The following is a 23,159-nucleotide window of genomic DNA, read 5'->3' on the forward strand; positions in this document are numbered from 1 at the left end:
AATCAGAGTTCATCCAGTAAATCCAAACCAAACATGCACAAAGACAACAGAAAAACAGCTTTAGAAGAAACAAATTATACAACTGAACTGTGACAAATGTGCACAAATATGAAGAAGAACCTAACGACTGAAGAAAAATTCCAGCTAATAGATACCATCAAACAGGTCTTTTACTTGACTCAAGTCTTTCGGTGCTTTTCATGATGCCAACTCAATTCACCTAAAGCGGAAGAAACCTAAAGCGCAACCAGGGGGGGGGGGGGGGGGGCAGAGATGTATAAAAATGTGTGTGTGTGTGTGTGTGTGTGTGTGTGTGTGTGTTGACTGCAAGATAAAGAGAAAACTGTAAAAACCTTTGTAATCAAAACCTCTGTGATCAAATTACGCCACATATTAAAATGTTATAATAATGTAATATTATAATGTTTCATATTTATCACATTTATTCATTTCACGCAGGAAACAAATTCTTATTTTGAATCTGATACTTGCTGAAAATGCTGAAAATGTCACTGTGAATTTAAACAGTAAGAATCAAAAAACCCTCCAACTTATTTTGAGTGCTGTTGATGAAACTAAGGTAGGTAGTTATACTTCTGTGACATCTAATAGTGTTAGAGGACTTACTGAACAACCATTTTTGATTTGACAACATTGAGTTAAATGTTTATTCTTTTTTTTTTTTTTTTGAAGTGCTCAAACAAATGGTTGATTTTTCATTTTATGGTGCTAATGCTAATGTTAGCCTTGATGTTATTAAAATGTATTATGTTCCACCAAATCAACCCACTGGGCCTGCTTTGTTCATCCATTACTGTTAATAAATCACATTAAGTGTTATCAGAGGAGTTAATAGTAGTAAATTTAGTAAAAGATCAAGATTAAACATGTAGACATCATAATTATCACAGCTGGTAAATCAATATTACTAAGTTGCCAAAATTATAATTTTATGTTTTACATTTTTAGATGGATGCTAAACAATTCTGTTGCTTAAAACAGCAGGTTGCTCTGTTCATGAACCAGAAGCCACAATGGTCGAACTTCTCACCCTATCTCTAACAGAGAGGCCAGCCACCCTTCTGAACGAAGCTCATTTCTGCTTGTATCTGCAATCTCGTTCTTTTGGTCACTACCCACAGCTCGTGATCATAGGTGAGGGAAGGGACGTTTCTTAACTTTACGAAAGTGCATTTTCCCCATTTTTGCAACTTCATCTACAGCTGTTATTTCTCCTGTGCACTAGTGCATGGACTGATGTATAAATGTCTGGAAAAAAATCTTGAAGATTGTTGAATTCTAGGGCATGTTTTTAAGCACCTCCTTCCAGTCATGTATGTGCAGTTTCATGTGTTGGCTGCAGACTGAGCAACGTTTTGTTGGCAGGTTTTAATGTCTGTCTTTTGGCCAAAGTTCTAATTGCCAGATTCGGATCCACACTTCCTTTCCTGATTCTCATTATGAGTTTTTCATTTTTTACTTATTACGTCATAGAAACTATGTTATACTGTCCAACAGAAAAATAGAACAGGATTGCAGAGCTTCAGAACTTACCCTAGAATCTTTTGGTTTAAAATATTTTAATTAATGTCCCTGGATATTAAATAATCCAGGGACTATTGACAGTATTTCCACTGCTGCACTGCAAACAATAACTGTTAATAATTATTTCAGCCAAATTTAATTGTTACCAAATACAGTCTAAATGAGCGTTTCTGCTACTGTATAACTCGGTTTAACACAGTAACCCAAAGGGTCCATTAGTTAGGACCCCATCATGATTTGGGCTCTGCCTCCAGACAGTTAACAATATCTTTACTCTCTCAAGAAACATTTCTCCCCCTGTACCAGAACATTCAAAGGAGACAATCAGGTGTTAACGATGGCTTCTTTGTGTGTGCAGCGGAGTTCTGCGCACATGAGTTGTTGAATTTAAGTGCAAGGAAGTTGATTGTGCCTGTGATTATTTGCTTGCACATTTGTTGTGACATAAACATCATTCTATAGACCTCTGCATTATATTAGAGCTCACTGTGTAACTAGGTTCTAATCATATCTTTTGGTCCTTAAACACTAATTTCAAAGTAAGCATGGTGTCAACAAACTCCATCACCTGCACACAGTCTGTGCTCATATGTGCAGGTATTTATCACAGCACTTTCTAAAAGACTTCCACATCAGATACACCTTTTTCTTCATCTGCTCCCGGCACATTTATGGAAATGGAAGATCCTTTGTGATTGTTGAAAGGAAACAATTTCCATGTCAGAGAAGAAAAGAGGACCTGAGGAAGGAGCTGCTGATCATCTTCTACAGCTGCTCCACTGAAAGTGTGCTGACAACTGCATCTGTGTGTGGTTCTGCACCATGGCACAAAAAAGGCACTTCAGAGGGTCAAAAGTCATTGGACATCCCCCCCCCCCCGAAGGACCTGTATAGCACTCGCTGTCTCAAGACAGCATCAAGTTCACCAGGGAAGACACTAAGGATAACTGTTTGCCTTTCCTGGACTGCGCTGTGCACATTGAAGAGAATGGCAACCTCAACATTGAAGTTTACCGGAAGCCCACACACACGGACCAGTACCTCCTCTTTGACTCCCATCACCCTCTGGAACACAAACTTGGAGTAATCAGGACCCTACACCACCGGGCAGAACATGTTCCCTCTAAGCCTGAAGGAAAAAAGAAGGAACACACACACGTAAAGGAAGCACTGAAAACATGCGGTTATCCTAACTGGGCGTTCATAAAGTCAGCAAAGAGGCACAGAAAAGAAGATCAGACACCAGCGAGGGAGGATAAGAAAGACAGACGCAACAACGTTGTCATCCCCTATGTAGCCGGTGTATCAGAGAAACTCAGGAGAGTTTTCTCCAAGCACGACATCCCAGTGTACTTCAGACCCAGCAACACACTCAGACACAAACTGGTTCACCCGAAAGACAAAACTCCAAAACACAGACTGAACAACGTGGTGTATGCTGTACAGTGCAGCGAGGAATGCCCAGACCTCTACATTGGAGAGACCAAACAGCCACTTCACAAGCGCATGGCACAACATAGAAGAGCCACCTCCACAGGACAAGACTCAGCAGTCCACCTGCATCTTAAGGATAAAGGTCACTCTTTCGAGGATGCTAATGTTCACATATTGGACAGAGAGGACAGATGGTTTGAAAGAGGAGTGAAAGAGGCCATCTATGTCCACTGTGAGCGACCATCTTTGAACAGAGGCGGTGGTTTACGACACCAACTGTCTGCCATCTATAATCCAGTTTTGAGTTCCCTCCCCAGACGCCTTAACGCCCACTCACATCCTGGGCCATCTGACCTCAGGAAATCACATGATAGGGTGGGGCCAGGTTTCACAATGAGCTCACCCGAAACCCTGGCTGATTAGGTCCCACACCCGCTTTCACACCTTGGCGCATGTGATTAGAGGATCACCAGGGGGTCCTTTGTCCCTCCTTGGGGGGATACTCCCACTGGGTTTAAATCTGGGACTCTCGGCCATTTGACCTTAGAACTGAAGAAGCTTCTCGGATGAGAGGTGAAACGTCTTCAAGCAACTCAAAGAAGTCCAGACGCTTTTCTTTGCAAACTCCTTTGACTACGATGACCTGGATGACTGAGAACCTTCACAGACATCCTACATGACTGTACACACCCAGGACACCGGGTGTTTAAGCTGCTGCCATCTGGCAGGAGGTTTAAGCAGGATAATAATAATAATAATAATAATGATAATGTGCAATAAAACATATACTAATTCTATTTATTATGCACTTAATCTAATGTTTTTTTTAATTATTACGTTAAGTTACTGTGTTGTTGTCCTGTTGTGCTGTGTGTAGTGCCAACATGGGACCCATTTTCATTGTACTATTGTAGTAGGTAAAACTGTGCAATGACAATAAAAAGTTAACTCTCATAAGTCAGCATGATGAAAAACACACTGTCTACTCTACCCACCTCCTTATGTAATAAATGATGAAGTGACGTGGTTACCTGAGCATGTGAGATCCAAAGTGGAGGAAGAGTTTACTGATATTACAAGCTCCGTCAGAGGGGATCCACTCTGAACAAAGTCATATTGTATCCTCCACACAGGTCTGTCTGAGGACTTCCTATGTTCTATAGCAAGAGCAGAGCCACAGTCCAGCTGTTTACAGGCAACAGCTGCTTCCCTCAGGGCCCAGTTATCTCCAGCCACTGGTCTCCACTCTCCCAGATTCATTTCCAGTGTACCTGCACAGCGACTGGCTCCTCCCACTAACCTGATAGGCTCTGAACAGAAAGCAGAGTTTCAGTAAAGAGGGGAAATTCCTCGTGAAATTTTTTTAGTCAGTTTGATTTTAGTACTATTTTTTATTTTTCTGTTTACCTGTTGAATCGTGTTTTACTTCAGCCTGGAGTCCTGAGGAGAAAATGAGAGAAGAACCATCATTTTGTGTTTGTTTCTCTTGGCTGCGTCACCTGCCTCATCTGCACGTTCACACTGCAGGCGAAAGCGCATCAAATCCGATTTTTTTGACCCTATCCGACTCATATCCGATCTTGGTATGACAGTGTGAACTGCACAAATCCGATATTTTCAAATCTGATCTGGGTCACTTTCGTATGTGGTACTGAATCCGATACATATCCGATGTTTTAGAAAGCGACTGCTGTGTGAAAGGTCAAGTCGCATTAAATCCGTCTTTTACGTCACTGACACAAGACAGACGCCAATTATCAGCGCCGGAGAAGCGCCCGATAGGACATCGCGAACGAAAAAAAAACAAAAAAAACATCGCGAACGATTTCTTGCCATCCGGTGAAACTGTTAGGAAGACCACGTTGGAGAAATGTGAACATTTTATTTTTACTGTATTTTCTGCAGATTCTGACAGAAATCTGCAGCTATCCTTTGAAGCACCGTTCCTCTAAAACAGCAAAAAGGATCATTATTAGGTTATTTGCATTATTATGTAAATAACAAAATAACTTAAAGCAAAAAATTTGGAAACATAAAGTCCGAAGTCTTTATATTAAGGGCCATCAGTCAAACAATATTGTTTGGTCTGGGTCTAAACAGAGCGCATTGTGTGTGACATCTTCTTTTGCGCATGCGGGCCGCTTTGAGCGTTCACACTAGAGCGCGTTTGATGTCGCATTTTATGTGTAGTGTGAACAAGCAGACAAAAAAATCAGATTTGATCAAAAAATCGGAATTGAGCATTAAGACCTGCAGTGTGAACGTAGCCTTTGTCTCAAAACCTCTTGGAAAAGTACAATAATATATATAAAAAAAAGAATCTAAATCATACGATTCCCTATGAACAAGCACATGATGACAGTGAGGATGAAAAACTCCCTCTTGGTAGGAAGAAACCTCCGTTGAATAGATAGTATGAAGAGAAAGCTTAATGGGACTCTGATTAAGTACTGTTAAATGAAAGCACATGGGACTAAAGAAGAAAGAAAAATATAACTAGTAGTAGCAGTCTGTAAAGTCTTTTTTAGGGACTTTTTTGAATAGAGATTTAGTAGTGAGACAATCAGTGACTCAAACAGTTATTGATCGCCCCTGTGTTTGCACAGTGGCATGAAAGCAGAATGTTCTCAGCCCCTGATAAGTTATGTGCAGCAGGCCACCAGTTAAAGTGTCATTCTGCAGCGACAGTGCATCAGTCAGGGAGGATTTCTTGGATCAGATCAGGAAACCTCCCTGTTTGAAAATCTAAATTTTGAATGACAGCAGCAGGTAAACGTAACTCAGGAATGTCAGTGAAGCAGCTTCAGGATTTTTAAAATACACCAGAAAGACAAAACAGAAATATGATGACCTGTTTAACCATTTCCAAGGCACAAACTCTTCTAATTTGAAGACTGTGGAATACATGCTAATGTTATTACTAGATGTGGTGAACTGTTTGTAGGGTTTGGTACTGCAGTTGCACTTTCATTGGTATTTTATTGTTCTTTCAAATCACTTAAACCGCTGTTGTGTCAGCTCGGGGTCGTATTCTTATTGGTTCCTGTTAAATAAACCCACAAACTAAAGTAATTCTGCAGAAAGACGACAACTGTGGCTCTTAAATGATTGCAGCAGAATAGTTAATAAAGTTTTAAAACATGTGAGGCTGCAGGTCAAAGTGTCTGTAAACAGATTAAAAACTGACTTTTGTTTTTTGACGTCTGAACGATTCTAAATTGAAGCTGTTGAAGTGTCACAGTGCAGTTTTTTCTTTCCTTCACTGATCCTTTTATATGATGCATGTGTGTGTCGTGGTGATGTTAGTGTCCTACCTGAGCTCCACAGCATCAGCAGCAGCATCAGCAGCAGCAGGGGATTCATGTCCATGTCGACGGCTCTCTGCTCTGATCATCACATGTACTTTGCCTTTATACCTGCCACAGGAGGAGGCGGAGCTTCACGCCTCTCTGTCTGGTTTCGATTAATCGGTGTCATCTCACAGACTCTCAGGCACACGTTGACCTTTTCCTGTCAGCCATGTTTCCAGTGTGAGCAGTGGATCAGACAGTTTTTATACTGGTGTCCGTTCTTGGACAAGTTTACACCCAGTTTGTCTCTGAATACAGGAGTCTGCTGCTGTGACTAGACTGCAGGCCAGAAGCTGCACATCTGGGCTGATCTGACTGGTGTTGGGATTAAATAATTTGCAGTGCCTTAATAATGCTATGCTGTTTTTTTTATTAATAAGTGTTATAAAGTCATATACTTTAGTATTAAGTGGACACAGCCTTGAAAAATAAAGGCATGAGACCATGTGTCCTTGGGGAGTAGAACGCTGCAGACTTTCACTCATGCTTGCCTGGGGAAAGTACATAAGAGGGGACCATCTCTAGTGGAAAGTTACTGAGACACTGTTGTTTAGACTAGAATGAGAGAGCTTCTGTAATAAAGCTTCTGTAATAAGCTTTATTACAGCTTATTGGGAAGCGCATCTGTAACCGGAAGGTCGCCGGTTCGATCCCTGGGCTCTCTGTCCTGGTCGTTGTGTCCTTGGGCAAGACACTTTACCCTCCTGCCTACTGGTGTTGGCCAGAGGGGCCGATGGCGCGATATGGCAGCCTCACTTATGTCAGTGTGCCCCAGGGCAGCTGTGGCTACAGCCTTGAAAAGCGATATATAAATCCAATCCATTATTAAAACTGTCAGGGGCGCACCACCTTTTTGATATCTGTGGCAGCGTGTCATGCAGGACGCATCTCCCTTCTAGAAGTAATAAAGTGTTAAATGGTCTACAGAGCTGTGTTTTGTCTTCCATCGGATGCCTCTGAGGAATCAAAAGAACTCGGTGTACTGTTGATATTTACACTGGGAGGGGGGAAAAGACCACATATTGATCGATTCCCAAATCGGCTGATGAAGCTATATGCGAGGGGTCAAAGGTTATAAAAGGCTTGTTTATTACAAAGAGACTACTCTTAATTCTTAAAAAAAACCAAAAAAAACCTGAATACAATAAGTTTACATACCCCTTCAAAATGCCTGGTTTTGTAATATTAAAAATCATTCAAAGCTTTTACCACCTTTAATGTTAGCTGTAACTTATTAACTTCTATTACAAAACAAATCTTTTAGGGGAGAGAAAATTTCTTAAAAAGCACTCCATGCAGAAGAGATGCCTTTGTGATCTGATAGATTTAGACTGTTTTGCAAGGAAGCGTGGGCAAATATTGCCATGTCAAGGTGTGCTGTTAGACTACAACCCAAGAAGACTGAATGCTGTAATTAAATCAAAAACTGTGTGAAGAAAGTATTAGTTTAAAGCTGTGTGCACTTACGCAACTCGCTTAGTGCACCTTTTTTATTTCTTATAGTTTTACCCTTACAGATTGGTTTGTTTTTTAATTGACTGTACATGTTATAACTTACATTAACGGTGGGACAAGTTCTTTTTTATTCCTTGTATGTGTGACTATGACAAATATAAATATAAATGTAAATGTACGTACAAATGTGTTGAAAAAGGCATAAAAGCACATTTTAGTTATCACTTTGAGCAGTTTTTGCTTCTCATTTGCAAAGTTTGATATATGTGTGCTGGGGCACTTAACTACAAAATGTTAATAACGTATTGGATTTGCATATGACATACTTTGATACATTATGTGTTTCTATTTTGTGAAACGTCCAGCAAAAATCCTCGCTATACAAAGTTTGTGTTGAATGAAAAATAAAATAAAATGTTGAATGAAAATATTGGGTAGTTTTGTCCACGATGAACAGGTTAGTCTGCAGTAATGTGCTGAATTAAAGTCTTTGACTGGTGCACAGTGGCTGTGCTTTCATACTCAGTGTGAAGTTACATTGAGTGTACTGGAGATAAATTTGCATTTAAGCTGATGATGCTTAGATTTATTCAAAGAATTTCAACTTTGTGCCAACTGTCAGTGGCACTTTATGACCAAATTTACAGTTTTGTTCTTTAAACCATGGCGTCTCAATAAGTGGACAGTCTTTTCAAGTTGCACTGCAGCTAGTCTCCCAGCAGATTCAGAATGGAACTAAGGAACTAAGTCCAAATGAAATCTGCTCTTGTTTCGTAACACCCTTCATCTCATCTGCCACGATGCTGAAATATTTACTATTTTTTACATTCATAACGGACCATTTCTGCCAAACAACCAGACCCTCATTCTGAAATAGAAGGAAAACCTTATTAGCTGGATCACCTTCACCTGTTCCTCCAACCTCCCTGGCACTGGCCCACCTCCCCTGCAGCTGAGCCAGGGACCACACCTCCACAACAATATGCTAACATTATTTTACAGTTTTTCTCGATTGCTAAAACACATTTCTTGAAACTACGCCTCATATCCGCACAACAGTAAACACAAATCCATAACATCTCACTCAATTCCCCAAACATCCTATTTCCAGGTCAAAATGAAGCTCTACACCCAAAACTATTCACTCCTGCTGAAAAACCGAACTTTGCCCTCAGACATCAAACACAAGCCCTCAAAAACACACACACTACAACAGAGTTTTGCACACTGGTACAATTAATTCAAAACAATAGTTCCAAAACAATTAGGTTGCTTATGGTTCTCCCCTTCAAAACCCTTGTCACATGATAAACACAAAAGACGCAACCAATGTATGTACAGTGGCACATTGTCATTCATGTACTATACAGTACAACACACACCAGAAACATTATCCCACCACAGCATCTTGTCTTTGGTCTGGGTCAGGCCAGAGAATCTCATCCACATCACAGGCTATATTGGCCCCAGCCAGGCAGCGGGGGTAAAATCCTCTTGCATGCCTGATCCACCCCTGGCATGCATCTACTGATATGTCTAGGCAGGCCTCTTCCATGGCCTGAAGGAGGTGAACACGGACATAAGGTTTTCGGTCATACACTTTCCACCGCCATGCCGAAAATAACTCCTCTATCGGGTTTAGAAAGGGGGAGTATGCAGGCAGAAAGATATTAGAAAACCTTGGGTTATTGGTAAACCAGTCACGAACCAGAGCAGCGCGATGGAAGCTGACGTTATCCCACACAACAACGTAGTGAGGCTGCTCTGGCTGTGCTGGTTCCCTGTAGTCCAGCTGGAACATATGTTGTCTTAAACCATCAAGAAAAGCAAGGAGAAGCATAGTGTTATAGGGTCCTAGTACGGCATGGCGGTGGAGTACCCCTCGTTGGCTGATGGCTGCGCACATAGTGACATTCCCCCCACGCTGACCAGGGACATTTACAATAGCCCGATGGCCAATTATGTTCCTCCCCCTTTTCCTTCTTTTGGTCAGGTTAAAACCTGCCTCATCCACAAAGATCATTTCATGGGGAACAGGCCGTCCTTCAATCTCAAAGATTCTCTGCAAAACACATAACACAGTAGAGTCAATCGGTACCCTGAACCAAAGTTCAAGAGTGCTGAGATGGCAGCATAAACTGCCATGCTGTGATGGTACACAATACCTTATACAGTATCAAAACTCATACCTGAACATATTCCACACGTTGGTTTTTCACTCTGTCAGAGTTTCGTTCGAAAGGGACTCGGTATGCCTGTTTCATCCGGAATTGATTCTTTTGGAGGATGCGGTCAATTGTGGAGAGGCTGATGGCATTTATGCCTCGAAAAAGATGATCATCCTCAATCACTCTCCTTTGAATCTCTTGCAGGCGGATTACATTATTTGCAATTACCATGTTTACAAGTTCCCTCTCTTGCTCCTCCGACAAAAGCCTTAACCTGCCTCCACCAGGTGGTCGTCTCTGTGTCCTACAAAAATAGAAGCACTCATTACTGTAACTGTCACACATTCATTTTACAGGAAAATAATGGAAACATACTGAAACTCAAGACACATAAATTCAGTAACTTAAACGTTACTGTACAAAGCAGTCTTACTGCAAGTACACCTACCTGTTTTCCTCCCTGAAGGTTCTGATGATGGAGGCAACAGTGAAGCGACTCAAATTTGGTTGTACTCGTTGCCCAGCCTCCCTCATAGTCATCCCATGGACAAGGACATGGTCAACTAAAGTGGCTCGAATTTCATCCGAGACTGACTGTCTTCGTGCCCTTGCTCTTCCCCTTCCTTGTCGCCGTCGTTCTCCACCTCCACCTCCTTCACCACCTCCTCCTCCTCTTCCACCACGTCCTCCTCTTTCACCATGTCCTCTTTCTCCACCACGTCCTCCTCCTTCACCACGTCCTCTTTCTCCACCACGTCCTCCTCCTTCACCACGTCCTCTTTCTCCACCACGTCCTCTTCCTTTGCATCTCTTTGGATCCATTGTTTCAAACCTGAATGAGCTGACTTTGGCCCTTTTATCTATCCATCGCAGGTTCTGATTGGTGTGTGCTAAATTTTGACTCCTAGTGTTTCCACCTGGTTAATTGTGTGCTAATTGGGCTCAAGCTATGCTGACTTAAGTTAACATTATTGCATGCTAGTGCTTTCTACATGACTACATGGTGTAAGCACTGTAAAATGTAGGGATTTGTGTGTAGAGTTTTGCAGTACCAGTTCACCAAATTTGAGTCATGTGTCAAAGCAGGGAATAGTGTTTATAGTTCAGGGAAATGGGTGAGCTTTTTGACCAATAGCGTTTATGGTTTTGAAATTTTAGTTTAGAGGCCTGGTTATAGTGTTTAAGCAATCGAGAAAAACTGTAATATTGCATTAATATAGAACAAGGTTAATTTAGTTTTGCACAACAGCTGGTAGAAAGGTCCTCCAAAGACTTACATTTTACTGTGAGTACATTTCAGAGCCTGTATTTTTATGGCTGATGTACTGAGGGCAAATATCTTCTGATGTTAACTACATTCCCGACATGGCGATGATAACAGAGGTTGCTTCACACTAGTCATGCTCTTAACACACACACACACACACACACACACACACACACACACACACAAACACACACACGCACGCACACACACACACACGCACACACACACACACACGCACACACACACACACAATTTAGCTTTGTAGGAACATGCAGATAAGAGCAGGATGGCAAATGTTTACTACACAAACATGTAGAAGTAGGTCGTGGAAAACAAGCATTGATTCTTAAATAACTGGACTTAAATAACAATAATTAATAGAAATTATAGTGGACCATATTTCAAACTTTTTTTTTCTAACTCATTGCCTTTCTGTGGAATGCTTTCTTTAATGATACAACACATTTTGTGGTCAACTCAAAAAAGGCATATTTTATACAGGGAGTGCAGAATTATTAGGCAAATGAGTATTTTGTCCACATCATCCTCTTCATGCATGTTGTCTTACTCCAAGCTGTATAGGCTCGAAAGCCTACTACCAATTAAGCATATTAGGTGATGTGCATCTCTGTAATGAGAAGGGGTGTGGTCTAATGACATCAACACCCTATATCAGGTGTGCATAATTATTAGGCAACTTCCTTTCCTTTGGCAAAATGGGTCAAAAGAAGGACTTGACAGGCTCAGAAAAGTCGAAAATAGTGAGATATCTTGCAGAGGGATGCAGCAGTCTTAAAATTGCAAAGCTTCTGAAGCGTGATCATCGAACAATCAAGCGTTTCATTCAAAATAGTCAACAGGGTCGCAAGAAGCGTGTGGAAAAACCAAGGCGCAAAATAACTGCCCATGAACTGAGAAAAGTCAAGCGTGCAGCTGCCAAGATGCCACTTGCCACCAGTTTGGCCATATTTCAGAGCTGCAACATCACTGGAGTGCCCAAAAGCACAAGGTGTGCAATACTCAGAGACATGGCCAAGGTAAGAAAGGCTGAAAGACGACCACCACTGAACAAGACACACAAGCTGAAACGTCAAGACTGGGCCAAGAAATATCTCAAGACTGATTTTTCTAAGGTTTTATGGACTGATGAAATGAGAGGGAGTCTTGATGGGCCAGATGGATGGGCCCGTGGCTGGATTGGTAAAGGGCAGAGAGCTCCAGTGCCACTCAGACGCCAGCAAGGTGGAGGTGGAGTACTGGTTTGGGCTGGTATCATCAAAGATGAGCTTGTGGGGCCTTTTCGGGTTGAGGATGGAGTCAAGCTCAACTCCCAGTCCTACTGCCAGTTTCTGGAAGACACCTTCTTCAAGCAGTGGTACAGGAAGAAGTCTGCATCCTTCAAGAAAAACATGATTTTCATGCAGGACAATGCTCCATCACACGCGTCCAAGTACTCCACAGCGTGGCTGGCAAGAAAGGGTATAAAAGAAGAAAAACTAATGACATGGCCTCCTTGTTCACCTGATCTGAACCCCATTGAGAACCTGTGGTCCATCATCAAATGTGAGATTTACAAGGAGGGAAAACAGTACACCTCTCTGAACAGTGTCTGGGAGGCTGTGGTTGCTGCTGCACGCAATGTTGATGGTGAACAGATCAAAACACTGACAGAATCCATGGATGGCAGGCTTTTGAGTGTCCTTGCAAAGAAAGGTGGCTATATTGGTCGCTGATTTGTTTTGTTTGTTTTTGAATGTCAGAAATGTATATTTGTGAATGTGGAGATGTTATATTGGTTTCACTGGTAAAAATAAATAATTGAAATGGGTATATATTTGTTTTTTGTTAAGTTGCCTAATAATTATGCACAGTAATAGTCACCTGCACACACAGATATCCCCCTAAAATAGCTAAAACTAAAAACTACTTCCAAAAACATTCAGCTTTGATATTAATGAGTTTTTTGGGTTCATTGAGAACATGGTTGTTGTTCAATAATAAAATTATTCCTCAAAAATACAACTTGCCTAATAATTCTGCACTCCCTGTATAGAAAAGTGAGGTCAGAGGTCAAATGTGACATATTTGGATGTAAACTGTAATGCGATGTTTAGAATCTCCATATACCAGTATTATCTCCTAAATGCTGCCAATATAAACACAGGCAGAAGAATTGTAGGCATAGTTTAACCTTCAAAACTACCAAACTCAAAATATAACAAAACTAAAATGTGAAATGTGGTTGGCTGCAGAAAGGGTGAAATCAGGAAACATCCACTTCTTGTTAATAATTTATACAATGGTCCCTTGTTTATCGCGGGTGTTATGCGCTAAAAATAACCTTCGATAGGTGAAATCCGAAGCCAACTTTGTTTTTTAAAATTATTATAGATATTTTAAGGCTTTAAAACCCCTCACTACACACTTTATACACTTTTCTCACACAGGCATGAACATTTTTACATTTTTCTCTCTTGTTTAAACACTCTCAAAGGTCAAACCTTGGTAGAAAACGAATGAAACCAAAGATCAAACCCTGTTTTCAGGTCCAGCAGGTGGGAATACAGCAGCTGTGAGAGATCTCAACATTATTGAATCATGGTATGGAAGTGGAGGAAGCAAAAAGAATGAGTTGAGTAAATTTGACTTACCTGACTGTTTTGTTTCGCTTAATGCACCTTATAGGAAACAAACTATATTTGCTCATTTTCTACCGAATACTGCGATGACGTTATGTTTAGCAGCAGCTGCCAACGTTAAACTGTGACCAGGTAACATGGGTGTCGTTCCTGAATCAGCAGCAGCTGACAGGTGAACATGCATGCAGGTAAACTCAAGGGTCCATTAAGCTGATCGGTGGTGTCATGATATGAGGAAAATATCGGCTTGTTATTTATGTTACAGAAACACAGGGGTACGAGACCAGGCAGTAGAGTTTATTTTCCTTCATTTTTTCATTTTAAAAATTGTTATTGTTGTCTGACAATAATAATGGTCTGTAATCTTGTTAAATTGTAAACACACCTGTAGGCAGAGACGATCATGAAATGAAAATCTACAGATCCAAACATCTGGAAGATGGACAGTGGAATGTGCAAACAAATCTAACCAGTTAACATAGAGAGAGGATAATACCCCTTATGTCAAAACGAGTGATTTATGAGGCCCAATAAAATGGATTTATGACCTAGGAAGTAATAAAGAAAGTGATAAACGTTTATGGTAGTCATAAAAATATGATATTAATACAATTATGATATTTATGAATTACAATATTTAATAAATCGTTAATAATAAAAAATTCAAAGATATTATAATGAAAATATAGATTTTTCTAATAATAGGAGTTCTCATTTTAAGCGAAAAAAGTTTAATTTTTTATGGCCAAAAATGTCACCTGTTTTAAGGGCTTGTGTGTGTGTGTGTGTGTGTGTGTTAAACAATAGTAAAAAATAGCAAAGTGCTTAGTTAAACTGGTGCTTTTGAAACAGTGAGGATGGAGAGAGTTGGAGGCTGCATGCCCCGATCAAAAAGTTTATTAAATTTTATTTGCATTTGTTTAACCCAAACTAGGAAAATCAGAATCAAACTGTTGAATTCTCTCAATTCTTTTAATCTTTGGGCTGAAGGAAGGACAATACTCGGTGTATAAATGCTCAATCAACAATCATTTATTTCCATACAATTCAACACTTTATGAGCTTAAACCATCCGGATGGGGAGACATGCATGCAGAGGGTCACAGCAAATCTCAAACTGGTGGAGGGTGACTCGAACTCTTATAGCCTCTAGTGGCCCCCACCTAGTCGTAAAAACCCAAACATCCACATTTTTTCTCTCTCTCAGGGAGCCTAAGTTATGACCCTGGCTTCATGTGCAGTATGTTCTGTTCTTTTCTAATCAGACAAATAAGGCCATGACTCTCTGAAAACAGTATTTGTTATACCTCAGCAGTATAATGCATTATAAAACAATATCATTTCACAATAAATCAGCAGTCTAATGTAATACAAATCAGTTTAATAAATGTAATAGTTATCACCTTCTTCTAATTCAGGAGAATAATGCAAACTAAAACTACATAATAATTTCACAATCTTTAGTTAGGGGTATAACATGGCATATGATAATATAATAATCTCACAAAGCTCCGAGTCACAAACTCTCCTACCCTTAGGATTCGTTCACATGATCCAGACTAAATTACGCTTTCAGAGAAATCACGTGTTTCTCCCCAGATCTCTAAATCAGTTTCAAGCAGACCTCTGTGACATGCAAGCTTTAGCTGCTCATAATGATCGGTATAAATATCTACTTACTGTTATTGATGTTTTCTCTAAAAAAAAGCTTATGCACGAGCCTTGAAAAGCAAAACAGGTGTTGAAGTTGCAAAGTCTTTTGACTGTTTTAAAAGATAGTGAAATTCCTGAAAAGTTACAAACAGATAGTGGTAAGGAATTTTTTTATTCAAGTTTTAAGTCTTTAATCAAGAAGTATGGTATCAATCACTTTGCTACAGGGAGTGACCTAAAAGCCTCAGTGTGTGAAAGGTTTAATAGAACTCTTAAAAATAAAATGTACAGATATTTCGCGGCTCTAAATACTTGGAGATGTGTGGATGTCTAACTAGATTTATTACACAGCTACAACACTAGTTATCATCGTTTGATAAAAACGTCTCCCTGCCAAGTAAATTCAGAGAACACACCACTAGTATTTCAAAACTTGCATGGCACTTTTCCTATTCGTTCTAAAGCACTTTTCTTAGCTATTACAGACCCTACATACAAGACTTCTCAAGGACAGCCGAACTCTTGTCAAAGCCTAAGTCTGAACAGATTCAGAGTGGAAAGAGTAAGGAGCGTCACTGCAAATCTGCCCAGGTGCCACCATCCTGTCCAGTCTAGTGGAGGGCAGTCCACCAAGAGACATTGGACAAAACAGTAAACCAGCTGACAAACCAACCAATCATGGCATATCCGGATCTAGAGAAACCATTTGTTCTTCATGTAGATGCCTCTGAGGATGGCTTGGGTGCAGTTTTGTACCAGCATCAAGGGGCTGCTCTGAGAGTCACTAGCTATGGATCACGGACATCGACAGCTGCAGGAAAAAAATCTATAAGTGACATTCGGGCAACCTGGAATTCCTGGCACTGAAATGGGCCATAACAGAACGCTTTAATGATTATCTGTTTCATGCACCTCATTTTACTGTGTACAGTGACAATAACCTGCTAACATATGTCATGAAGTCAACGAAACAGTTTATTCGCTCACTCTCAAGTACAGGCTGGGAGCAATGAATCGAGATGCAGATTTCTTATCAAGAAGACGAAAGCCCATTTAAGACATCATGCAGGAATGCACAGAGGAATCCCAGCAGGAAGCTATTGAATGTATTAGAAAAGCTCTAGAGAGAGAGAAAACAGGAGAAGTAAGTGGCTCTCAGTTGTCACCTATAAATAATCAGCCCCAGATATCCAGAGGTCCCAAGAGTGTGAGAGCCCAAGGAGGGCTACCAGAGGAGCAGCTGTGCTGCCCTCCTGGAAAGAGCTGAGGAGACAGGGGGTTGCCCAGCAGCCAGGGTGCAGAAGATACAGGGGGTTGCAGTGAGATGCCCGCAGCCAGCTGTGCCAGAGAATACTGAGTCGCAGGATCAGAGACCCGAGGTCCAAGGGCCCCCCACTCCGTGAAAGGGGCCCAACAGAGCCACGGGCGCCAGGCCCTGCCAAGAAGCTACCAGGAGTGAGCCAGTACATACCTGAGCGCCCGACCCTGGACACCGAGAACCATCAATACACCGACGGCCGAGGGCATCAGCCACAGAGTACGGTTTTATTAACCCTCATGCTGTACAGAGTCTGTGACGTCCAGACGGTGTTCCTCTTGTGTTCTGCTGTGAAAACTTTTAGATTTACAGATTAACATAGTTGCCATGGTTTTCTCTCTTTTATTTTTTGTGTGTGATCAGGACAGTTCTGGAGAAGATGGGCCTGCAGGGGAAAATCACCCTCTTACTGATCAAAAAGAAATGGGATAACTTAGAAAAAATACAAAGTACGTATGTGTGTTATCAACAAGATAATTCTTAAGAACACAAGTTAATAAATATACAATTACTAAGAGTTGTTGTGTTGTTTTTAATTTGTCTATTGTCATTTTTCATTTCTCTGCCTTTAGGATTGCAACAGCAGCAAAAGTTCTGTGACTTTTATCACTTATATGTTTCCATAAAATTAGTGATAGTCACCTGTTAGTCTATCTGTTCTATCAATGATGTCAGTACATTTCCCCGTCCGTTGTGTGAGGGTTGTAGTTTGCATGAGTATAATCTTCACAGGCATTAAAGGCCCAGGCTGAGCAGGAGCAGGGAGGGGGAGTTGTGGGAAATATGCATTAAACTTAAAGAGGACATAGTTTATTATTGTTTGCAATATTATAATACTGTTGCTGATAGGGTGCAAAATACAGATAGAGAACATGAATGTGAACAAAGGAACTAGGGTGCGGTGCAGGAGAATAACTAACCCCACCTCTAGAAGATGAGGCAAGAGTCACTGAGGGTGAGGGGCAGACAAATAACTGTCACTACCATAAAAGGAGATGAGGGTCAGGTTGCTAGCAGGCCTGGTCACTTTACCACGACTTTTCGACTGTGGGGCATGTCCACTCCTGGTGGGGAGGAGACAATACAATAGAATGTAACTGCTGTTCAAGAATACTTCAGATCAGCCTTTAGAATAGGACTGCATAGGATGCAGTGTGCTGATCTCCAGATGCATCTGTAAGGGAAATGAAAAATAAAAGGATTGTGTGAACACTAGAACATCTCTGCATGATCTCTACCAGGACCAAAGATTAGTAGAAGACAGCGTACTTCAATAGTAGTTTAAAGATTAAATATTCAAATTCAAAACAAACACACGGTTGTACATTTTTGTTACAAAGGCAGGAATTTCTTTGTCCTGCATGTGGAGAAATCGCTGCTAAATCAGAACACATATTTACAGGACAGACTGCATTCAGAATCATATTTCTGTGGATCATGTGTCACTGCATGGTTATGTTTTATGTATATTTTTATGTTTAACTAGGGCTGTCAAAGTTAACGCGATAACAATGCGTTAATGCAAAAAATTTTTAACGCCTTTTTTTTTGACGCGGAATTAACGCACTCACACACTTCCGGCCTGTGACCTTTGGCCCGGCCCGTTTTTTCAGAAATCAGGAAGCGACGCAGCAGTTGTAGATGTGAGCAGAAATGGATAAAGAAAAAGGTCTTTTGAACGGAAAGTTCAATTTTAAAGCAATGCCAGATGGTTCTCTTGACAAGACCAAAGTAATCTGTATTTACTGTCGATGTGAACTGAGTTTTCACCGCAGTACATCCTGTCTCAAATACCACTTGCTACCCAAGCACATAGCTAATGCAGGGAGCCCTCCTCCCTCTCGCCAAAGGCAGACCATGCTGGATAGTTTTCAAAGGAGATGTCTGGACAATTCTACAACCAACAAACTTTCAACAGCCATAGCAAAGTGGGTGGCTACAGCTTGGAGGCCGATTAACATTGTGGAGGATGAGGGGTTACTTGAAATAATTCGCATAGCATCCAACGACTGCACATATGAATTGCCTTCAAGAGCCACCACTGCAACCAAGATACACAACTTGTATGAAGATGAGAAAGCCAAAGTCGAGGAGGCTGTGGGGCAGACCAACACGGCTGCACTCACCGGAGACTATTGGACTATTGGACTTCTAAGTAATCACAGTTACCTTGGGGTAACAGCACATTATTTTTCACCAGAGTGGTAACTTCACTCGCATGCTTTGACAGTTATGAAGATGGAGGAGAGGCACTTCGCTGACACGTGCGCCGAGCACTTTATGCAGGTAGCTAGACAGTGGGGAATTGAACATAAAGTCAGCACGCTGACCACTGACAGTGCACGCAACATGGTTGCAGCGGCCAGGCAGCTGCCGTTTGAGCACATGCCTTGCATCGCACACAGCCTCCATCGAGCCATCACAGCTTCTCTACAGAACAATCCATTTAACAGTGCATTGGCAAAATGCAGAAAGGTCATAGGCCATTTCAAGCATAGCCTACCAAACGCACTGGAGCTCGAACAACAGCAAATTGCACATTTTCATAAGAAAGAGTCACTTACACGGGACATATCAACAAGATGGAACAGTACCCTGGAGATGATCAAGCATGTTCTAAGAAATCAAGAACCACTGACAGGTGCACTGGCACTACATACAACCAATGTCACAATGCCAACAACAGCTGAACTGGAGAAACTGAAGAAGCTGGAGACTGTGCTGGAACACTGCAGGTAATTTATTAATACTTACTCTTACCACTTTTGACATAGGAAAGTGTGTGTAAAGTATTTTAACCTTATGTGAGTGAATGTAACAAATCCTTAATGAAGTGTATTTCTCTATAACTGCAGGTATATAACTGAACTTTTGGGAGGGGAGAAGTTTGTTTCCTGCTCAGTGGTGCTGCCAGCTTTGTGTCACCTGTCGCGAGTGATGGAGGTCTCTGAGGATGACCCAGCTTACATGGTTAAGTTCAAGGAGACCCTCAAAGCAGAAATGGAAAGTGCAAGGAAAAAACTAACATCATGTGACTCAGGGTTGCAACAGCACTCGATCCTAGGTTTAAGGATCTTAAGTGTCTGAGCAGACCTGACAGGGCTGAGGTGTGGCGCTTGATCAGTGCATTGCTGAACAACCAGCAACATACGAGCCATCTAAGAAAAGATCAGCTCTCATGCTTGCCTCAGAGTCTTCATCTGATGAAGAGGACTGTATTGAGAAGTGTGTGGAGCGATCTAGGCCAGAGCCAACTACTGACATTGAGGACTGTCCCCAGAAATGGTGGTCCAAGCATGAAGGGGCACACAGTGAGATGGCCTACCTTGCACGCAAGTACTTGGCAGCACCTGCCACATCCATACCATGTGAGAGGTTATTTTCACTTTCTGAGCATGTTGTTCAGAAGAAGCGAGCTGCCCTGTCATCTGAAAATGTCAAAATGCTTGTCTGTTTGAGCAACTGGTTCAGTGCAAAGAAACAAAAGTAATAGGGACAACCCATGCACTGTATGTTATTAGCTGTTTTTTTCTTTCTCCTTTGTGGTGTTTCCATGTTCATGTTTTCTTAGGAAAACAGACAAAGGAAGACGCTTGCATCGCTTAGCCTCTGCTAAATACAACTGGAAAGCAAAAAGAAGTATAGCCAGACTGTTTTATATTGCCTGACTGGACTTTATAGCCTTATGTATAACACTCTCCACAGTTACATATGCTTTTTATTTATTGTATTTTTATTTTTAGCGTGTATTGTGTCTCCCTGTTTTGATCCCACTTAGATGGGAATATGTTTTGTGAGTCTTAACTTTCTAATGGTAAATTAAATAGTTACATTGTGTGGGAGTATATGCTTAAGTTTCCTTTGGAATATTTTGGACTTTTCATTGTTTTGAATTGTTGCAATAAAAATAAACATATTTGCATAAAGCACATTTGTTCACTCCAATACTGTTACGGGTATTGGAAACATGCAGAGTATTCTGTTAGTTTCTTTGGAACAGATTTTAAAAAAAAATTGTGATTAATTTACGATTAATCTTGAGTTAACAATTGATAAATATGCGATTAATCGTGAATAAATATTTTAATCGACTGACAGCCCTAGTTTTAACACATTTTTTTTCATTCACAAATGAACATACAGTGGAACCCTGACTTACGAATAGCCCATTTAACGAAAAATTCAAGTTACGAAGGCACTTAACGGCAATATTTCTGCCCGTGGTACAACAAAATGCCCGTATAACGAAATCCGCTGGCTCTGATTGGCTGAGCCCACAATGCCCACAATTCCCACAATGCCTTCCGAATTATGTGACAACCCCTTGGCTTTCGTACTTGCGCTTCGCTGTTCCACTAGAACGACGTATTGTTGTTGCAGTTAGCAATTAGCCTATAGCCTATGTTTCACTCAAAAGGCGCGATGGGTGCTTCGACTTACGAAAATTTTCGACTTACAAAAGGCCCTCGGGAACGAAATTATTTCGTAAGTTGGGGTTCCACTGTATTCATTTTATGTATTTTTTGTCTTTCAACTTCCACCTAGTCTCAGTAATAAATTAATGATGTAAATCTCTAATAAACTACACTGTATAACATAAATCGACGGACCAGCCAGGGATCAAACCAGCAACCTCTTTGGCTAAAGCCACCCCCAATGAACTGAGCAGACAACTCATGAACATTTTTGTTGTTTTCTTTGAATGATGATCATGATTTACTTAACTTTTTAACATTTTAGTGAATACTAATATTATTTTTGGATATGTTACAACCAGTTTTTTGGGGGGGGGTTTGGTAGATGAAACTTCAAGAAAAGCAAGACTCCACTGACTGAAATTGGATGAGGATACAAGATGGTGATGATCATGGTGTCGTGATGTAAAGCCGGATAACCTGATCTATGAAAACAACGTGAGTTTTCAAGTTATAGATCATATTTTAATAATAAACTGCTTATATTGCATTTGAATGTGTCCGTTCTTTCTTGATGGTTTTCAGTGGTAGAAACAGTATATACATGTATTACATATATATATATATATATATATATATATATATATATATATGTATATACAGTGGAACCCCGACTTACGAATATCCCATTTAACGAAAAATTCAAGTTACGAAGGCACTTAACAGCAATATTTCTGCCCGTGTTACGACAGAATGCCCGCGTAACGAAATCCGCTGGCTCTGATTGGCTGAGCCCAGAATGCCTACAATGCCCACAATGCCTACAATGCCTACAATGCCCAACCCCCTTGGCTTTCGTACTTGCGCTTCGCTGTTCCAGTTGAACGACGTATTGTTGTTGCAGTTAGCAATTAGCCTATAGCCTATGTTTCACTCAAAAGGCGCGATGGGTGCTTCGACTTACGAAAATTTTCGACTTACGAAAGACCCTCGGGAACGAATTAATTTCGTAAGTCTGGGTTCCACTTCATATATATATATATAGTTGGGTGGAGATCCTGGGCTCCAGGGAGAAGAGGGAAGGGAATCCACACACACAGCCACTCTTCCTCCACTCACACTCGCTCCTCTTTGGCCACTCACGCTCTAACTTCACTCATGCTGCCACACACAGGAATCTCGGGAGGGGTTCGCAAACAGGTCCCAGGAATGTATGTTTCCGCCACAAAAAAACACAAAACAAGTATCCATAACTCGAAATTTCAAGTTATTTTCTTGAAATCTCGACTTACTAACTCGAAATTTCGACTTACTAACTCGAAATCAGTAATCTACGTGAATGAGGTCACTTTCTTGTTACCCGGAAGCATATGGTGCAGAGGAACGGGCACTCAAAACCGGATCGCAACAAACTGGCGCCTTCGCAAGTACGTTTGCTGATACTAATCCTGTGTGATTCAGCTAATAATACAAGGATTTCATCCTTTTTCAAGCCACGCTGAAAATAATCAGCAATCTGTGCATTCATGACTGGTAGTAATACCGGTACCTTAGCTGTAGCATTTGTACCTGAGGGCTTCAGTTTCCGTGTCACAAGGAAATTACGTCATCCACGTAGATTACTGATCTACCCCATAATCCTTCCCCACTTGTTGCTGCTAATACCAATGTTGACTGTTCCTAGAAAGACGTCTGAGCTTATTTGCTTACTTATTTTTTCACTTATCTTGTCTGTTCCTAGAACTGCGCACAGCTTTTAGCATTTGTTCCCTGTTTTAAGAACTTGATTTCCAAATGATTTGCATGCTGGTGAGGTCGACTCACCTTTGTGTAACCTTGCTTGTGTTTCTTTGAGCCCCGAGGCACATCATTTACTGATATTTTGGTTTTAAAGAAGCACAGGTATAACCAAAAA

General features: G+C 41.0%; 4 protein-coding genes across 9 annotated transcripts in view; 2 read left to right on the forward strand and 2 right to left on the reverse strand.

Moving 5' to 3' along the window:
- LOC100703578 (nuclear factor 7, ovary) overlaps nucleotides 1-23,159 on the forward strand; it is a 972,198-nt gene that overhangs the window by 640,351 nt on the left and 308,688 nt on the right. The gene's annotated exons all lie outside the window — the stretch shown is intronic.
- LOC100708849 (scavenger receptor cysteine-rich type 1 protein M130) overlaps nucleotides 1-23,159 on the reverse strand; it is a 284,144-nt gene that overhangs the window by 47,058 nt on the left and 213,927 nt on the right. For both annotated transcript variants that reach the window (XM_025905760.1, XM_025905759.1), the window contains exon 6: nucleotides 4,011-4,289. In XM_025905760.1, the coding sequence (XP_025761545.1) occupies nucleotides 4,011-4,289 (279 nt within the window). The remainder of the gene's footprint in view (nucleotides 1-4,010; nucleotides 4,290-23,159) is intronic.
- LOC109196425 (uncharacterized) lies at nucleotides 9,003-11,151 on the reverse strand. The gene is made up of 3 exons (XM_019350426.2): nucleotides 10,401-11,151; nucleotides 9,974-10,256; nucleotides 9,003-9,846 (listed from the first exon to the last, which is right to left on the reverse strand). The coding sequence occupies exons 1-3, from the start codon at nucleotides 10,772-10,774 to the stop codon at nucleotides 9,175-9,177; spliced, it is 1,329 nt and encodes a 442-aa protein (XP_019205971.1). The 5' UTR covers nucleotides 10,775-11,151; the 3' UTR covers nucleotides 9,003-9,174.
- LOC109196347 (zinc finger BED domain-containing protein 1-like) lies at nucleotides 17,367-20,717 on the forward strand. Its single transcript, XM_025905820.1, has 2 exons — nucleotides 17,367-19,564; nucleotides 19,685-20,717. The coding sequence occupies exons 1-2, from the start codon at nucleotides 19,062-19,064 to the stop codon at nucleotides 19,914-19,916; spliced, it is 735 nt and encodes a 244-aa protein (XP_025761605.1). The 5' UTR covers nucleotides 17,367-19,061; the 3' UTR covers nucleotides 19,917-20,717.

Source organism: Oreochromis niloticus, linkage group LG3 (genome assembly GCF_001858045.2).
Source record: "Oreochromis niloticus isolate F11D_XX linkage group LG3, O_niloticus_UMD_NMBU, whole genome shotgun sequence".
Lineage (NCBI taxonomy): Eukaryota > Metazoa > Chordata > Actinopteri > Cichliformes > Cichlidae > Oreochromis > Oreochromis niloticus.